We start from the raw sequence: 12,725 nt of genomic DNA on the forward strand, positions 1-12,725 counted from the left end.
CTGTAGTGAACCTAACCTGATGTCAAACTAAGCCTAAGGTCAAAACACTTGACCTTAAGAACCTTGTGGGACAGAAACTGTTATTTCATTGATCTGCATCCAGAAATACAGTTTGACCCATCCTGAGACTTTCTTTCTTGAATTAATCAAGTAGAAAAGACAATTCTCTATGATCATTACTATTTTACAAATGTTTTGATAATCAAATTGTGTTAGTTCAAACAATGTTTACAGGTTGAAGAGAACTACTCATTTTTATTTACATAAACAGTAAGTAATGATTTTTATTCCTCATTCTAAGAAGAAATCAGGTTAATATGCATTTCTTGATTTTCTGTCTTCAATGAGCAAATTTGTAAGTGTGTTAGAGTTCGAGGTTCGGTCAACTAAAAGTTTACTGAAAAGAAATGTCGTGTTTAACTTTTACAGCAGATAATAGGAGTAGAGACTCCACGAAGTCTGAAGTTCTCCAATAATCTTTCTGTCTGTCACTAAAACAATCCTTGACTTTTCATAACACCTTACATCACAAACCACACCTCTGTTCTGGTCCATCGACCAATTAGAAAGCTCTCAAATGAACCGGAAGTCGACCCATTTAAATGTGGCAACTTCCCAGTTCAGTGGGGGTGCGCTCTGGAATGAGTTCAACATGGGAGTTTTCAGAGCTTGAAAGTTTTTCCTGGAGAAGAGTTCCAGACTTTAACTCTCTGAAGAGAGTTAAAGAGTTCAGAGTTCTTGGATGCTAACGCAGGCGTCCAGAATGCTTCTATTGGAATCCAGAATCCAGAGACGGTTTTGGGAATTATAACTTCTGTTTGGATAACCTCGCACGACTCTCGAAGTATTTTAGCTGTTCTCAACGGAGACGCTGAAAGAGTCAAAGGAAGGATTCTATACCGACGCTGATCTATCATCAACCAGGTAAAAGTTCTACTTCGACCAAGCGTACCGTGACCAAGCTGAGAACTGAAGGAGCGTGCACGTTTCTGGTCAAACAGATTAATTCCCTCACACATCTCTCTGTAAGATAAATCTCCATTTTCCATCTTAAACTCTCCTTTCTCCTAAAATCATTACAGATATTTTAGAAATATCTGAAGCAAAGTTCTCAATCACCGCCGTGTGATTGATGTCTGCTGTTCTGCTGAGAAGTGAGGACAATCGCCGTATTGTGCCCACTTTCTGTGAAACTAGCCATGTTATTGTTTTCATATTTTGCCAAATTAATGTAAATGTGTGATGTTAAACTTTGATTCTGCAAATAAATGACCGCATTCATTTTGATGGGTCAAAGATAAATAACGTCTCTCGTTACATTTCTGTTAAATTCAATGCACGACATTTACACAGTCAGAAAAATGAAGAACTCGCGAAATGTATGAATATATCCTGCATATGTCATACTACAACTCAGTAAATGTGTCGGACTTGTGTTACTTACGAAACATAAATTAACTCACTTCAGTGATGTTCTTTATGGTTAATTTGTTTTTAAACTATCTACAAAGTAGCTGTGCATCATCATTTCTATTCCTCTTTGTATTAAATATGTTTAGTCCTGTGAACAGACGGTCACACATTGATGTCATCAGTTCATCACATAACTGAGCTGCAGTGCCGCAGCTTACTTTTTCACATGTTGGCCGGTCTGGCTCTCTTACTAACTCTCTGAGTGGCACAGAGGCACACCAGAGATGGGCTGCCTTCAACACCCCCCTCACTACCTTGGTCCGAGGCGGCAAGAACAGGTCTTAGTCTCAAACTGAGGCATCTTGTGAAAGAGCCTTTCATTGTCTGTTGGTGTGGTAATAGCTGAGACTGATTTCCATAATATATTCTCAGTGCTAACTGATCAGGCCATTTTTTTTCTTCTTTCGGCTGCTTCCTTCTTCAGGGGTCGCCACAGTGAACTAAGTCGCACAAATACTTGGTATTTGTTTTTACACCAGATGCCCTTCCTGATGCAACGACAGACCACCAAGCTACCACAGCCCTCTGTGTGGAGCAGAGAGCTGCTATCTAGGACACCAGGGAGAGCAGATGGTGGGGGTTGAGGGCCTTGCTCAAGGACCCAGAGTGGGGCAAATGAGGGTGGAGGCAGGTGTGGGTGTTTCACCTTTTCCACCCACATTTTGATGTTGTTGGTCCGGAGAGTTAAATCGGCAGCCTTCTGATCACAGGCCCACCTTCTCCAACCTCTGCACCACAACTCCCCCCGCTTACTGGTCAAGCCATATTTGTTTTTAAAACTTTGTCTTTAATTAATAAGCCAAATGTTTCTGTCAGTTAGCAAAATAACTCATGACTTACAGAACAAATTAAAATGAGAATTGGTAAATCATTTCATGTACATGTTTATATTAAGACCATTTTACAGGTAATGAGCTAAAAAAATCGTTGAGGTTGACACTGAGCGTTGTGCTTAACACATACTCTGAGTGCTACTTGTCTGTTGGCAGATCTCAGATGGACTTTAGTGAAACTCTCAGAAAGTAATCATTGACTGTACATCTACAACTCATTAACATTTGGAGTCAACTCTAATCAAGTTTGTTGCCACAGCTAATTAAAGTTGATCAACATTAAAATGGTTGTAACAGTATATTTACAGAAATTAGGCCAAAATTCAGTGTAGTGGAAGCTGATCTCAGTTATCACCACACAACATACCAAATCTCGCAAGATATAATATTGTATGCGATCATACATAACATAATTTTCCAGGTTTAACCAAAACATCTAGAACTCTTTAATATCATTACATCATCCTAGTATGAAACTCTAGCATGAAAGGCAGCAAATTATATGCATTCCTTTCTAGAAATCCTAGACTTGTGAATTAATTTTATAAAATTTATAAAAGACAGATTAATCAGTAACCCAAGTTTACGTGTACAAAACTTTTTCCTGATTGCTTTTTTTCTGTTGTCAGGGTGATTTTGGAGAGTGACCCCCAGCAGGTCCTACAGAAAGTCAACTACAGGGTATGATGACTGACTGATATCTGAAAATGTTGATGTAACATCAGGAACTGCAAACATTATTGGTGGGAGTATAACCCACACAGCTGTTGAACTCATTTTGAATGAATCTGTTTATGCTCACTGTGGTCTCCTTTTTTACCTGCCTCACCTTTCTGTCTCTCCTTCTCCCTGTCGGTCCTCCTCTGATTGGTGTCAGCTTATATCAGAGCCAGCCTATGGTTTTGTCCTGTTTGATTACATCACCGGTAACCTAGAGGCACAAACAGATAGGAGCCAGCTGCTGTAGACAGTCAGACAAACCAAGGGTGAGAGAGGAAAAGGAGACTAACTGAATGATAGAGATAAAAACAGTGAGTGGGCTGAGGATCAATGGATGAGTCGGATGATGGAAATGCATGATGGGAGAGCATGCAGAGTGTGACCACTGACTTTTAGTTGAGCTTCATGGCTGCCATCTTACTAGATGTATTACTGTGGATTCTTCACATGTGGAAACCACACATTAACCCCCTGTACATCTGTATGCCACGTCCAAAACTGCATAGAAAGAGCCTTATTGTCCCCCGAGCAGAAAGGTGGAATTGGAAATACCCTCTGCCCGTCCGTCCCTGCATGTTGTGAGCATGATAACTTGAAAAATAAGTAAGTTACCAACTTCCATTTTGGTGCGTGGCTACATCTAGGCGTGAAAAACATTCCGTTCAAGATTTGGGTTGCCACCTCAAAATCCAAGATGGCTGCTGCCACACATTGTTATACAGTGTGTGTGTGTGTGTAAACCGACCACCTTATATTGCTTACAAGTATAGTTTTCTCTCTCAAATGACTGGGTGGTCAGTGGCAGAAGGTTGATCTATGGTAGCCAAGGTCACCATGGTCCACCCACTGACTGTGCCATTGCGCCTGGTCACGGATAAAATTGCTTCCTCCCATTTGCAAGGATCCATCACTCTATGCTGCATTGGATGTGCTACCGTGACAAAATTACCAGGTGCTCTTATCATTCTAGCTAGAGCAGCACATACAGTAATTGTACTCTAAGTAATACAGTGCTTTACATGTCTACTTGCACTAACCAGAGCTCTGCTACTGCTACTTCATTTCACTTAAACTTATAAATTAAACTAGGATAATGTATTTTTTCTAATATATCAGGTCATATTTAGCATTGTACATCATGCACTTTGGGGCGGCTGTGGCTGAGTGGTTAGAGCAGTCGTCCTCCAATGCGAGAGTTGGGGGTTTGATTCCACCAGCTGTCACATGCCGAAGTGTCCCTGGGCAAGACACTGAACCCCTCATAGCCTCTGATGTGTGTCCCATCAGTGTATGAATGTGATCTAAAGCACTGATTAGTCTCATTAGAATGATTTGTTCAATTAGCTTTGTAGAGATCTAGCAGAGTGCTGTATGAATGGGTAAATGAAGCACAGATTGTGGTGTAAAGCACTTTGAGTATCTTGAAATAAGATAGAAAGGTGCTATATAAGTACAGTCCATTTACCATTTACTTCAATAATTAGACATGAATAACTGAGCTTTTGTCTATCTACCCACTAATTCGGTATCATTTAGCTAGTATAAAGATTGTATCTATTAAAAGGGTGAAACAGGTGTGTAAACTAATGGGATATATGCCAGAATATTTATTACAAATAATTTTTTTTAAATTTGCAGTTAGTTGATGTATGCTGACGCTCAGTCACTGCGTTACAGTATTATAGCAGTCTAGTTTATAAACAGTGACATTCCTCTTGTATAATAATACAGTGTATTAGACAAGTATTTCTAATAGTGTTGTCTAGTATTTAACCATTTTTGAACTGTAGATTTTGATAATTGCAAAACTTCATGACATAACATTGGGTTTAATGACCGAGTTTAGTTTTTCCTTCAGATAACCATGCTCTGCTGGCAGGACTCCCACAACATCTACTAAGATGGTTATTCTTTTTAATTTTAGACTTTGTTTTTGGGGTAGAACACATTTTTATAAAGATATCTATCTATGATATTTATGTAAATTTGTGGGTTACAAAGTTATTTTAGAATTTGTAGAGGAAAATGTTTTGCTTTTTTTTTATTGTATTTAGATTTTTAAATTGTTTGTATTTTAATGTATAGTTTTTATTATATGAAATTGGAGGTTGTTAGGTTGATTACAGGAATATTAGTATTAGGAGTATATCAGGAGCACGTAGGTACTCTTACTGTATTTTGATTGATAAATTGTATGTATTTTAATGCATAGAAATGCCCAACCAGGGACTAGAGTTGTGCATTACCTGTAGCTATATACTTTTTGTGCAACGCATCAGTCACAGACTTGTTCTGTTCTATGTTTGTGTGCACTGTCCCTGTTAAATAAACCAACTAAATAACTATTACGTCACCAAATAGACTTAGTGTTGTTACTAACAGGCATTTACAGGTGCATCTCAAAAAATTAGAATATCATGAAAAAGTTCAATTTTTTTATTTAGTCACGTCAGAAAGTCTTTTTCATCTTCATCTTCTACCGCTTAACTGTAATCGAGTTATGGAGGCAACAGGTCCAGGAGAGAAACCCAAACATCCCTCTCCCCAGCGACACTTTCTAGCTCGTTCTGGTGGACCCCAAGGCATTCCCAGGTGAAAGAAGATTTACAATCCCTCCAGCATTTTCTGTGTCTTCCCCAGGGCCTCCTACCAGTGGGACATGCCTAGACAACCTGTAAAGGGAGTTGTCCATGATGCATCCAAATCAGACACCTGAACCACTCAACGGACTCCTTTCGATGTGGAGGAGCAGTGGCTTTTCTCCAAGCTCCCCCAGGATGAAGGAGCAACTCACTCTGTCTCTAAGGCTGAGCCCAGCCATCCTGTGAAGGGAGCCCATTTTGGCCGCTTGTATCCAGGATCTCGTTCTTTCTGTCATGATCCAAATCTCATGATTATAGGTGAGAGTTGGAACGAAGATAGATCAGTAAATTTGCTTTGCCTTTTGACTCAGCTCTTTCTTCATCATGACAGACCAAAGCAATGCCCTCATTACTGAGGACAAGACCCCAATCTGTCAATCCATCTCTCGCTCCATCCTGTTATCGCTCATGAACAAGATGCACAGATCTTTACACTCCTCCACCTGAGGCAAAGCCTCCCCCCAACCCAGAGATGGCATTCCATCAGTTTCTGGGTAAGGACCATGGCCTCAGAATTTGAGGAGCTGACTCATTCCATCTGCCTCACACTCTGCTGTGAACCACCCCAGTGCAAGTTGAAGGTCTTGGCCTGAAGATGCCAACAGAACCACATCATCTGTGTAAAGTAAAGATGAGACCCTGAGGTTCCCAAACCAGATACCCTCCTCTCCCCAACTGTGTCTTAAGATCCTTTCCATGGACACCACAAACAGGATTGGAGACAAAGGACAGCCCTGGCAGAGTCCATCTCACAATGGGAACAAGCTTGATTTTGTGCCAAGAATACAGACACAGCTCCTGTTCTGGTTAGACAAGGACCGGATAGCCCTTAGTAGCAAGTATCCCATACTCCCACAGCATCCCCCACAGAATGCCTTGCAGAACATGGTCATAAGCTTTCTCCATATCCACAAAACTGATGTAGACCAGAGAAGCAAACTCCCATGACCCCCTTAGCAACTTGGCAAGGGTAAAAATCTGGTCTATTGTTCCATGACCAGGGTGGAAACAACACTGTTCCTCCTGAATCTGTGGTTTGACAATTGATCAGAGCCTCTTTTTCAATGCCCTGGAGTAAGCATTCTAGGGGAGGGCAAGAAGTGTGATCCCATGATAGTTGGAACACACTCTCTGGTCTCCCTTTTTAAAAATGGGAACCACCACCCCGGTCTGCCATTCCACAAGCGTTGTCCCAGTCCTCCATGCAATATTGAAGAGACATGTCAACCATAACAGCCCCAGAACATGCAGATCCTTCAGCATCTCAGGGTGCATTCTCGCCAGCCCTGTTTAGTCTGCTTTAATCGAACTCTAGCTCATTTTCCTATGAAGTCCGGTTCGTTTGGGGAGGTGTGAACGTGCCATCGAACACTGTCACGGAACAAAAAGGCGAACTCTGGCTCGGGCTAAAACTTAGGTCTCGGTCCATTAGAAGAGAACTCCAGCGCGGTTCGAGTACAGTGTGAATGTAAACATACTGGGCCCCGCTCCACAAGCAAGAAGTGGAGTACAGCGCAGGGCAAACTTACCTTATATGGAGCCGTCAGCTGCCTTGTGTGAAAAACAATATTTTCCATGGTCTTCTGCCTCATCTTCTGCTCATGCTGAGTCCATTTTTGAAAAATGACAAACTATTACTCCTAAAACTGCTAAAACTTGATGCCACTCCGTTTTTGTTTTTATTTCCAGAAGAAGAAGTGTCTTCAGAGGTTTTTGTGTTGTTTCTTTCAGTAGTTCTAGGTGCAGCACCCCCACAGGCGAGCAGGGGAACAGGTTGGTTCAACAGGTTGGCTCGACTGCACAGTGCAGTGTGAATGCAAACGCACCAGCTCAAATGTGAACAAAATGTCATGAATATTGGTCCCCAACCGAACCGAGTCTACTGGACTATCGTGTGAAAACAACCTCAGGGTGAATCTCATCCCCCCAGGCACCCTACCACAGAGGAGATTTTGACTACCTTGATGACCTCTGCCATGGTAATAAACTCATCTTCCCCGAGTCCTCAGGCTGTGTCTCCTCAAAGGTGGACATGGCGGATAGATTTAGGAGATACTCTAAGTGCTCCTCCCACCGCTCAGCAATATCCTCAGTCCATGCCAGCAGTCCCCTGCCAACCAGTCTATGCTGCTGAGAACTGGCATGACCGCCGGTGAGATCCCCACTTCCCCTCCAGGTCTGGCTCCACGAAGGCGCCCCAGTTTCCCTCTTCCAGGCAAGGTATCCTGATGCCTTTGTTGATCCATCAAGATTTTTGAATCGCTCTTAGTCTGACCCCTCCCTTGAGGACTGTTTGCCATAGGAGACCTTACCGGAGGCTATTGCCCCAGACAACATAGCCCTCAGGAGTAGGGGTACTCAAACCCCTCTGCCACATTAAGGTGGCGATTTGGCAGAGAAGACTTCAGAAAGTGAAACTCATAGATTCATTACACATCGAGTATTTCAAGCCTTTATTTCTTGTAATTTTGATGATTATGACTTACAAATAATGAAAAAACAAAAGTCAATTACTCGGAAAATTGGAATAAAGTGATAAAGTTCCATTTTGGAAACTCATGCACACTATACACTATGCACATAAAAATACTAGACATGGAGTACAAATGTGACATTCTTCAAGTCAAGCCACTCCTGAACCAGAAGTGTCTTACATGGCTGGGGAGAAGAAGAATTGGACTGTTGCTCAGTGGTCCAATGTCCTCTTTTCAGATTAAAGTTAATTTAGCATATTTAGAGTCTGGAGAAAGAGTGGAGAGGTCCAGAATCCACGTTGTTGAAGTTCAGAGAGAAGTTTCCACTGTCAGTGATGGTTTGGGTCCATGTTCTCTACTGGTTATGGTCCACTGGGTTTAGTCCTCGCAGCATCTAGCAGGACATTTTAGAGCTCTTCATGCTTCCTTCTGCTGACAAGCTTTATGGAGATGCTGGTTTAATTTTCCAGCAGGACTCAACACCGGCCCACACTGACAAAGGTACCAACAGCTGGTTCTGGAATATTCTCATTTTCTGATGCACTAAATTTAGTTTTTTTTATTATTTGCAAGCCATCATCATCAAAATTACAAGAAATAATGGCTGAAATATTTCACTCTGTAAAATTAATCTACTGGTATATAATATGAGTTTCACTTTCTGAAATGATTGACAATTTTATTTTTTATTTTTTTCACGAGATTTCTATTTTTTTTGTGATGCACCTGAATAACAACCGGCAACGAGCAGCAGGCCAAAAACTCCAGGATGTGTTGTGCTTAATATTATTAACACTGTTGATGTGTTGTTCATTTAACACATGCTCTGTTGTTTCCTAATGCATTGTTCCTGAAGTGTTTCTCTTTTACATTTTTTTCTGAAACACAATTTGTTTTTGTTTTTATAACAGGCTGATGAGAACCCATTAACTGAACAAAGTGTGGCTCAGGTAAGGCACATGCACAACTGCTAAAGTAGCATCTCTTTAGGTATACAGTATGATAGTGTGCAATTCATCCATCCATCCATCCATTATCTTTTGCCCACTTCTTCCATTTTGGGTCATGGGGGTCGCCAGTGTCCATGTCCAGCAATCACTGTGCAAGAGGCGGGGTACACCCTGGACAGGTCGCAAGTCCGTCACAGGGCCACATAGAGACAAACGAGACAACCATTCACTCTCTCACTCACACCTAGGGACAATTTAGAGTTACCAGTCAGCCTAACATGCATGTCTTTGGTCTGTGGGAGGAAACCGGAGTACCCGGAGAAAATCCACGCATGCACGGAGAGAACATGCAAACTCCACCCAGAAAGGCCCACGGACCGGGATTTGACCTGCGTGCTGAGAGGCAGCAGCTCTACCAGTTGCGCCACTGTGTTGGCGTGTGCAATTTAAAGTAGCTTAATGTTATTTAACCACAACAGCTAATTGACTTTAGTCAACATAAAAATGTCTAGAACTCAGTTTTTCAAGCTAAAATTTGACGTTTCAGTGTCTGAGGGTCATCCTCTGCACATGCTTCAATTATTAACAGGCTACACATTGCTAGTTTTTTTTTTTTTTTTTTTCTACATTCTGTTCATTCTGAACTCAGCACTCATTTATCAATGCATGTAGACATCACTGGTTAAAGCTGACATGTTTTCCTCCTGTCTGCTCATTCACTTAGCACCAAGCTAACACATTAACTGCACAGATTGTCTCAAATGCGACAAAGGTTTTTGATGTAGCAAGTGCTGATTTGTTTAAACGACCGCAGGTCTTATCTAATATACTCTGTCCTCGTCAGTAAACATTTGCATGATTTGAATTCTGGCTGGATTTTGTTTCTGTGTGCGCGCTCTAAGTTTCTGTTTGTCTGCTGCTTTAACCCCAACAGCACCTCACAGAGAAACTGGCTCTGACTACTAATGTAAGTCTCTTCTAACTACCAACAAGACAATATTGCCACACTGTCACTTTTATTTTGTAACACTCAACTTTACACACTTTAACCTTTAGAGTAGGGGCAAAAAGAAAGGGTTTAAATGTGGTTAATTGAAGGAAACACTAAGTTCAGAATAGCCTTTTATCAAAACAAAAGTCAGAATCTGACTAGGTTGAGTCAGGTCCTCTGGACAGACTGTTTTTTGTTGAAACATTTTGGATTATTGAGCATGTATCAAGACGAATAGCCAGCATGTTAGACATATAGTTTTGTTTATTTATTTATTGTCGGGTAGTGTTAAATTCAGTTCATTTTATTTATGTAGCGCCAAGTCACAACAGAAGTCGTCTCAGGACACTGAACAGAAACATTCGCATACAGTAGTCCGACGTTTATGCGGGGGTTACGTTACAACCCCCCCCCCCCCCCCCCCGCAAAAAGTGAAAATCTGTAAATTAGTGACATTATATTTACTTTAGTATTTATATGTATTTTAAGGCTTTTTAAACCCTTCCCACACTCTTGCATTGTTCTAAGCTTTTAAACCTACGTAATTTTAACAGCATACTTACAGTACTGTATGTGTAGCTACAAAATTTTACTCACCAGCTCAGCAGAACAGCAACAGCTCTCAGTTCCGCTCGATTCCGGTTCAGCTTGTTTCCTGTCCGACTCGGTTCTGATTCTGCAGACCTACCCTGCAGAGACGAAGTCCACAATGTTCTAAACTCTTAAACCTACTAATTTTAACAACATACTTATATGTATCCAAAAAAGTTCAATTTGGTCCTCTGGACATTCAAAAAAAACAAAAAACAAATCAAAGCAAAAAAATCTAGAAACGTTTCGTCTCTCATCCAAGAGACTTCCTCAGTCTGAGGTGCTGTTTTCAGCTCAGTCTCTTAAATAGCACCTTCTCAGAGTGGATCAACCAGTTTGCTGCTGACAACCAAAACCAGCTGATCACATGCTCAAGAAGGACCATCAGCCTAACAATGGGTCATTAGCACACTGATGGCTGTTTACTACTCACAGAGGGCTGAGTGATACTAGCAATCACAGCATTGTAAGAGGGGGACAGTTGAACCCGGAGGCCTCCACCCCAGTTTAATGATGGATGATTTCTTTTCACAAAGATGGTCTCCTTTACTCCTCTCTCAAACCATCGTTCCTCTCTGTCCAGGATGTGAACATCTTCATCCCTGAAAGAGTGACCGCTGGCCTGGAGATGAGTGTAGACCGCAGAGTCCTGGCCTGATGATGTTGATCTTCTGTGCTGGGCCATCCTTTTGGCCAGTGGCTGTTTTGCTTCTCCGATGTAAGACTGATCACAGCCCTCCTGACACTGAACAGCATACACAACATTACTCTGTTTGTGCCGGGGAACTGGATCTTTGGGATGAACCAGTCTTTGCCGTAATGTATTTTGCGGTTTAAAAGCCACTGGGATGTTATGTTTAGAAAATAAACGTCTCAGTTTCTCTGATACTCCCTCAACATACGGAATGACCACTGGTCTGGGTTCCTCCTTTTCACCTTCATGAGAAAGTTATGACACTCCTTAGTGACTTAACCACTTATGAACCTCTGAAAAGAGATCCAGGAAGTGGTTACAAGAAGAAGTTAATAGATTGCCTGAAAAATTTGGAGCAGGACAAGGCTATTGACCGTATTCTGTACCACAGACTAAACCCAGGGGAGGCCACACCTAGTCTGTATGGTTTACCTAAAATCCACAAACAAGGTGTACCTTTAAGACCTATTGTTAGCATGATTAACTCTGTCACTTACAATGTTTCCAAATATCTGGCATCTGTACTCATCCCTTTAGTTGGCAGCTCAGAACACCACATACAGAACACCATGGACTTTGTGGATAAGGTGAGGGATGTCATCATGGAGACTGATGAAACAATGGTCTCTTTTGATGTCACATCACTCTTTACGTGCATTCCTGTTGATGATGCAGTAGAGGTGGTCAGTTTAAGATTAAAATCAGACCCCACTCTGAACAGCAGGACCACGCTTTCCACAGAACAACTGTGTCAACTCTTGAAACTGTGCCTACAGTCAACCTACTTCACATATGGGGAGCAATATTATAGGCAGAAACATGGGTGTGCTATGGGGTCTCCAGTTTCTCCTATTGTTGCCAACCTGTACATGGAGGAGGTAGAAAAGAGAGCCTTGACGTCCTTTTCAGGGACACCACCAAGTCATTGGTTCAGGTATGTTGACGACACCTGGGTTAAAATTAACTCTCAGGAAGTCCAACATTTTACTGACCACATCAACTCTGTGGATAAATACATCAAGTTCACACGAGAAGATGAAAAAAATGGCAAGTTGGCTTTCTTGGACTGTGAGGTCTCAGTCTCTGATAGAGGACATTTGCAAACCGAGGTGTACCGCAAACCCACCCACACAGACCAGTATTTGCAGTTTGACTCCCATCACCCTTTGGAGCACAAGTTAGGAGTCATCAGGACTCTGTATCACAGAGCAGACAGCATCCCCACTAGCTCGGGAGCCAGGCAGAAGGAGAAATCCCTCACAAGACAGGCTCTAGAGCAATGTGGATATCCTAACTGGGCCTTCCTGAAAGCAGAGAAGAAACCCAAACAGGACTCCAGTCAGCCATCAGGTGAAAA

The 12,725-nt window shown here is 41.8% G+C and overlaps 1 protein-coding gene across 2 annotated transcripts in view; it reads left to right on the forward strand.

Moving 5' to 3' along the window:
• The window catches only part of copz2 (COPI coat complex subunit zeta 2), a 66,853-nt gene that overhangs the window by 42,739 nt on the left and 11,389 nt on the right, over positions 1–12,725 (forward strand). Inside the window, exons 7-9 of one of the 2 annotated variants that reach the window (XM_037689369.1) lie at positions 2,936–2,987; positions 9,054–9,092; positions 10,027–10,059. In XM_037689369.1, the coding sequence (XP_037545297.1) occupies positions 2,936–2,987; positions 9,054–9,092; positions 10,027–10,059 (124 nt within the window). The remainder of the gene's footprint in view (positions 1–2,935; positions 2,988–9,053; positions 9,093–10,026; positions 10,060–12,725) is intronic. The other variant, XM_037689370.1, reaches the window with a different exon arrangement.

Source organism: Nematolebias whitei, chromosome 15 (genome assembly GCF_014905685.2).
Source record: "Nematolebias whitei isolate Nwh7 chromosome 15, NemWhi1, whole genome shotgun sequence".
NCBI lineage: Eukaryota > Metazoa > Chordata > Actinopteri > Cyprinodontiformes > Rivulidae > Nematolebias > Nematolebias whitei.